Source organism: Echinops telfairi, unplaced genomic scaffold, assembly GCF_000313985.2.
Source record: "Echinops telfairi isolate 266 unplaced genomic scaffold, ASM31398v2 ScPeMD7_70;HRSCAF=299, whole genome shotgun sequence".
In the NCBI taxonomy this organism is placed as follows: domain Eukaryota; kingdom Metazoa; phylum Chordata; class Mammalia; order Afrosoricida; family Tenrecidae; genus Echinops; species Echinops telfairi.
In genome coordinates, this window is record NW_022103968.1 from 44,449,040 (window position 1) to 44,456,587 (window position 7,548).

The 7,548-nt window shown below is 38.5% G+C and overlaps 1 protein-coding gene across 1 annotated transcript in view; it reads right to left on the bottom strand.

Annotated features, from left to right (window-relative positions):
• Positions 1-7,548, bottom strand: part of PCDH15 (protocadherin related 15) — a 952,716-nt gene that overhangs the window by 33,498 nt on the left and 911,670 nt on the right. The window contains exon 29 of the mRNA XM_045291300.1: positions 1,632-1,808. Within this exon, the coding sequence (XP_045147235.1) occupies positions 1,632-1,808 (177 nt within the window). The remainder of the gene's footprint in view (positions 1-1,631; positions 1,809-7,548) is intronic.

The window sequence follows — 7,548 nt, forward strand, 5'->3', positions numbered from 1 at the left end:
AGATGACTCCTTCAGGACCAGTGGTGAGAGGGGCAAGGCCTGGAGGGGGAAGGGAAGGTGGGGTGGAAAGGGGGAACCGATGACAAGAATTTAGGTATTGCCTGACACAATCACTGAAGACAAATGTGTGCATAAGCAAATGTGGTGAAGAGAGCTAATGGTGCCCAGCTAACAAGTGATATAGCGTCTGAGGTCTTAAAGGCTTGAAGATAAACAAGCGGCCATCTAGCTCAGAAGCATCAAAGCCCACATGGAAGTAGCACACCAGCCTGTCTGACCACAAGGTACAGAAAGGACCAGTTATCAGACATCAAAGAACTAAAAATCAGATAGAGGGACAGCAGAGAAGGGGGCGGGGCGTCGGACAGTGTAATTTATGACAAAACCATAATAAGTTGTGAATTATGAAGAGTTCATGGGGGTGGAATGAGCAACTGATATTAAGGGCTGAGGTGGAGGGCAAATGTTTTGAGAATGATGCGGGTAGCGAATGTACATATGTGCTTGACACGATGTATGTATGTATGGATTGTGATGAGAATTGTACGAGTTCCCAATAAAATAATTTAAAAAAGAGAGAAAAATTATCCATGTTGATTATCACCTATATAGAAACTATCATGTATATACACATATAACCATATTTTGTGTTTTAAAATTATCTTTCAATTTGGTTAATGATGGTAGCCAATGAAGCCCTGTTGAACACTAGGTGTCCTAAGAGTAAAGCAGAAATGGTTAATGAATTGAAAACAAAACAAAACAAAAAGTATGAAACTGAGCTCAACTAACATTCCAGGGAAAATATGAAGGACTGTTTTATTTAAAATTTGGTAGCATGTTACTTATAGATCCCATTTTTCGAATTTGGAATTTAAAAATACAAGTACATACCTAGGTAAACTATCACATAGACAGGCGTGATTATTTCCTTTTTCCCACCCACATGTCAAGGGAAATGTCCGGTAGCAGTGTTTGCTGGTTAGTCAATATTCAAGAAAGCTAGATTTCGTTTTAAAATTTAAACACACTAGCTGAACGCAAACTGTCACTTCACAAAGGATTTAAACATTGCTTTTTAAATAATCAGAGCCTTGGAGCAAAAGTCAGGAACTGCTGTTTCTCAGTCGGTTGTTCCTCGTGCTGAGGTAAACAACGTCCCCAAAATTTATAAAAAGCACTCCACACTGACCTACATTGTGTCAATTCTGACTCGTAGCGACCCTTTAGGGCAGGGGAGGACTGCGCTCCGCAAGCTTAGAGACGGAAACTGCACAGAGTGGGAGGCCTCATCTTTCCCTCACAGAGCTGGCGGGTGGTTTCATACTGCTGGCCTTGCAGACCACAGCCCAGCTCGTAACTACTATGCACCAGGTCTCCTTACCAAGGAGGACAGCTCCCTGGAAATCACTCTTTGCAAACTTGGAACTGGAACCTCCCAAGATGTGAGGATTCTAAGGACTATCTACTAGATTTGTGCTTACAAGGCACTTTAGAGAACCATTTGCCATTTTTAGTATTTTAATTTCTTGGTGTCGATAGCCTTAAACAGAGATGATCAGTGGGTGACATAGTCAATATAGATGGCATAACGGATCAGAGAGTTCTTACACAAAATAAGAGGTACTTACTTAAAAAGCTCATTTCTATCAATGGCTCTGTTGGTTTGGGGGTCGATTGCATAGACAGTCAGATCACATTTGGTGTAATCTTCTAGAGAAAAGGCATCTCCGTGCCGACGAGCACCAATGGATTCCACCACCACCTTGGCACCGGGAATCTGCTCCTGAACATAGCGATCCAAAATCCTGCAAATCAAACAAAGTACAAACATGACATTCTGATGGGCTTGCTGAGGTGAAAATAAAATCAACTTGACATGACATTTAGTAAATGAAAAATGGTGACAGCCTGAGTTTTGCTAATGTTCACTGAGTGTGAACCTTTGGAGAGAGAGAAAAAATAATCTTCCATGTTTTCTGTGTTTACTTCCCAGTGGTGTTCAGGACTGAATAATGTAGGACTAGGTCATCAACCATGTCCTATTTAAGTCTACACTTGCTGAATTTATGATACCATTTGGCTTCATGTGACTCGTGGGAAATGCAAAATGCACTGAATAAGCAAGCTCTGGCGTACAGATAAAAACATCTATGCATAATTAAAACTGTAATGCCACACACTATGTCACTGGATGGCAAATACCAGTGAGGTTATCTGTGGTGAGACGGTTGCAGCAGAACTTCCAGACTAAGAAAGACTAAGAAAAATGACTTGGAAATCTACCTCTAAAACGTTTGGCTAAAAAACTATTAAAAAAACCTTTATGGACAGCAGAAGACATTGTCCAATATAATTCTGGAACACTCCAGCTGAAAAGCACATGACTGGGAAATAGTTGCTTCCACAAAGTACTGTCTACATTAATGATGTGGATGGAGTAGAGCTTTGGGGATCTTCATTTACTGTGAAAGCATTACTCAAAGTAAGAGGAAACAGCTACAAATATCCATTGATAATTGTAAGATGGAATTTACAAAGAATGAATCCAGGAAACTTAGAAGCTTTCAAAGATGAAATTGTTTGCTTCAAGATACATATTCTAGGTATTAGTGTACTGAATTGAATTAGTATTGGCCATTTTGAAACAGACAGTTACATGATCTATTATGTTGAGAATACTAAATTGAGAATTGTGTAGAATTCATTGTGCAAACAAAAAAAATTCATGAGTTATCCTGAATTATAATACTGTCAGTGAAGATAATCTACATATACCTATAATAAGATTCATTAATTCCACTATTATTCAAATTTACATTCCAACTAATAATTCCAGAATGAAGAAATTGAGGACTTTTATCAATTTCTGCCATCTAAAATCAATCAGACATGCAGTCAAGATGCAAATATAATTACTGCTGATTGGCACACAAAAAGTTGGGTGGGGAGGGCTGGGGATCAGTAGTTGGAAATTATGACCTTGGGTATTCAAAGAGTGTCACGACTGCACGACGAAATATAGCAAGACTAATGACTTTTCATTGCAAATACCCTTTATCAACATCATAAATGACATATATAAACACAGACTTCACTATATAGAACCACAGTAACCAAATAGACTTTATCTATGGAAAGAAATGATGGTTAGTCTGGGTACTTTAGAGAAACAAATCCACAGAAACTCATGTATAAGAGAGAGTTTTATATCTCTCTGGGTTAAGCGCACATCAAGAAAACATCCTAACCCAGTGCTGCCCAAGCCAACAAGTCCAACATTAACCCATACATCGGATACCAATCCACAAAGTCCTCCTCCATCTCACAAAACAGACGCAATGAAGTCGACTGCAGGAGGAAAGCTGAATCAGTGAACGTGTAAGCATCTTAGCACTGGCAGGGGTCTCCACTCGGCTGCTCCAGCACACAGGGCTACATCGGGGTAGGTTCATGTGGCTTTTCCTCGAGGATATCTTGCAGGAAGTAAGCGTTACCAGCTGGCTTAGGCAGCTGTGCCCTGGTCTGACCATCACAAAGTAAGAGGCCTGAGAACTAGAAAGGCGAGGCTCACTGAGCCATGTAACTCTACACCCTTTAATTAACCCCACATGTGTGTATTGATCAGGTTGGCACAATAAACTATAAATATCTCAAGGGTCAAGCTCAATGTCATCCATCAGAACAAGGTCAAGGCCCCCCTGAAGAACAATATCAGTTGTTCATATGCAAACTTAAATTGAAGCTGAAGAAAAATTTGAAAGTCCATGAAAGCCAGATTATAACATTGATGATATCCCACCAGCATACAGAAGCCATCTCAAGAATACATCGGAAGCACTGAGCACTAATGACTGAAGACAGGTTGAGTTGTGGGTTGGCATCAAGGACATCATGTATGAAGAAAACGAAAGCTCATTAAAAAAAATAAAACATGAGGAAGAAAAGACCAAAGGAGATATTAAAAGAAGCTCTGAAACTTATGCTTGAAGGTAGAAAAGCCGAAGTTACTGGAAGAAATGGTGAAGCAAAAACCTGAGCAAAATATTTCCAAGGGTGGCTCAAGAAAACAAGTAAAGTATGAAAAGATCTGGAGGTAGAAAATCCAACACAAAGAACACGTTCAGCATTAGTTAACCTGAAAAAATCTAAAGAAGAAACTCAAGTCTCGAATTGCCATACTGAAGGATTGTACAGGCAAAATATTGGACAATATGAAAGAACCAAAAGATGAGGGAATACACCAAGTCACCGTGTCAAAAACAATTTATCAAGGTAGAATCATTTCTAGAAATAGCATAAGATCAAGGAGCAATACACTGAAGGAAGAAGTCCAAGGTGAACAGAAAGTATTTTTGAAAAACATAACTCCAGCAATTGACATAATACGAATTGAGATATTTCAGTAAACAAATACAACAGTTTAAATGCTCATTTATCTATGCTAAGAAATTTGGAAGACAGCTAACTGGTCAACCCAACCAGAAAAGACTCATATATGTGACCTTTCCAAAGCAAGATGATCCAACAAAATATGAAAGTATCAAACAAGGTCATTAATATCACATGAGACCATTAATATCATGTGCAAGTAAAATTGTGCTGAAGATAATTTTAAAACACTTGCAAAACTGCATGGGCAGGGATCTGCCATAAATTAAAGCCAGGTTTAGAAGACAACGTAGAATGTGGATATCCTTGCTAATAATGGATGGATCTTGGCTCAAAGCAGAGAATGCCAGAAAGCTGTTGTGTTGTACTGACTCTGCCAAAGCATTTATTTAGGTGTATCATAACACATTCTGGATAATATTGCCAAGAATAAGAATTCTAGAACATTTATATAGATCAAGAGGCAGTTGTTCAAAAGCAACAGCAGACACAATTACTGCCGTTGGGTACCATCAAGTCAGTTCTGACTCATAGAAACCCTCAATACAATCAAACAAAATACCTTGAAGTCCATGTTCTGCTGCAACCATTGTTGAACGGCCAGCAAAACTTTACTTGCATGTGATATTAATGGTATGTTTTGATAAATTGTGCCTTCTGATGGGTCACCTTTCTCTGGAATGAGTTCAAATAGGACTCTTGTCCAAAAGGTTGGTCAGGTAGCTGGCTTCCAAATTTCTTGGCATAGTTGAGTGAGTGCTTCCAGTGCTTCATCAGTGTTTTAAAACATTTCCATTGGTATGCCGCCAATTCCTGAAGCCTTGTCTTTCACTAATGCCTCAGTACAGCTTGAGCTTCTTTCTTCAGTACAGTACACTTGGCTCTTGATCATACACTACAACTTGAAATGGTAGAATGTTGGCAAGTTCGTTTTGATGTAGTGGTTGTGTATTTCTTCCATCTTCTTTTGATGTTTTCTATAGCTTTCAATATTTTGCCCAGAGAATCTTTCAATATTTCAACTCAAGGCTTGAGTTTTTTCACAGCTTGTCATGTCTTCTTTAGTTATTGTTTAATGAGTCCACGTTTATTCTTAAGATGCTCTCAAAATTCAGATGGGATATACCCAAGATCGTATTTTGGCTCTTGTGGGCTTCTTTTTAATGGGCTATTTTAATGTTCTTCAACTAGAACTTGAACTTACATGTGAAAATTTGATGGTCTGTTCCACAGCAAGCCCTTGGCCTCTTTTTGTCTGCTGATATTAAAGCTTCTCTATCTTCTTTCCACAAATAAAGCCAATTTTATTCCTGTATAGTCCATCTGGAAAAGCCTAAATGTATAGCCACTGTTTATATTATTGAGGAAACCTATTTGCTCCGAAGAAGTCATTGGTTTTGCAAAATTCTATCATGTGATCTCCAGTTGCATTTCTGACTTCAACACCATATTTCCGACTATTGTTCCTTCCTCTTTGTCCCAAGTTTTGCATCCCAATCACCAATACTTATCAATCTTGCCTCCATGTTTCATGAATTTCAGACTTCACAAGTTGGTAGAAGTCTTTAATTTCTTCATCACTAACTTTGGTGGCTGGTACATAAATTTGAATAAGATTTGTATTGACTGGATTTCCTTATACGTCTATTAGGCCAGCACAGAAAGCACTGTACTTTAAGATAGGTCTGCAAATGTCCTTTTATACAATGGATGTGACACCAATACCTTGAATTTATCATTATCATATGATTGTCTGATTCAAATTGATGAACATCAGTTCATTTCAGCTCACTAATGTATAGCATAGCAATCCTTATGCATTCAATTCTTGATGACTTCCAATTTCTCTGGAGACATATTTCATACATCCCATGTTCCATTTATTAATACATTTGTAATTGGTTCTTCTCACTTTGAGGTGTGCCATGTCAGTAATTGAAGGTCCCTACGGTTTTACACCAGCCACGACACCAGACTCTCCCCTGTGGGAAGACAGCCCTTCCTCAGTCATACTTTGAGTGTCTTTCCTCTTCTCCTCCAGCACTACGTCTGACAATGGTCTGCTGCTGTTCATGAGGCTTCTCAGCGTCTGACGAAGTCCCATTGCTATGGATAACGTTTCTAGCAGCTAATTCCTCAGAAGTGCAGTCTATTACTTCTTCTTTGTGGAGTCTGGAAGCTCTGTTGAAACGTATTCACATTGAGAGACCTTGATGGTCTTTGAAGGCAAGGGGTATAGATTACAGTGTTCAGCAATAGACAAACCACCACAGTGTAACAAATAGGCATGTTTGAGGTGATACCGCATCATTTTAAAAATCTGGAAAGGTGTGCACTGGAGCTGTGTTCTTTCACCATACTTATTTAGTGTCTATGCTGAGCACATAATCAGAGAAGCAGGATTATATGTAAAAAATATGCTTCAGGATTTGAAGACCTGTCATTAACAGGTCATTAATGTATGCAGATGACACAACTTTGTTGAACGTGGAGATGACTTGAAGCACTTACAGAAGAAGATAAAAGCCTACAGTCTTTAAGACAAATTATATCGCATCAAAAGAGAAGAAAAATTCCCACAACTGTAACACTAAGAATTTGTCTGGAAAGAAATACAGTCATAAGAATCCTCATAAGAAGCCAGGTTAGCGAGACATTATTTCGTATATTTTAGGAATGTTATCAGGAGGAACATTACACTTGGTAAGGTCTGTGAAAAAGAGAAAGACTCTCAAGGAGGCAAATTGATACAGCGGCTACAGCAATGGTTTTAAATATAACAATGATTTGTGAGAATGGCGCAAGACTGGGCAATGTTTTCTTCTGTTGTACACAAGGTTGCTTTGAGTTGGAACCACTCATTGGCATCTAACAACAATTATAATGCCTACTTAGGTATCTCTCCATTTCTAAGAGGTATAACTCCATTGTTCTCAAGTTAATTCAGAACCATAGTGACCCTCTAGGATAGAGTAGACCTGTCCAGAGAGTTTCCAATGCTGTGAATCTTTACAGAAGTCAGCTGTCACATTTGATTAATAGTTGAGGATTTAACCACTCTGTTGCCAGGACTCCTTTGAATAGGTATAAATCATTAAATAAGGATTAAAAAATCAATGTCCTGAAGGATATATCTTTTATTAATTATAAGTTTAT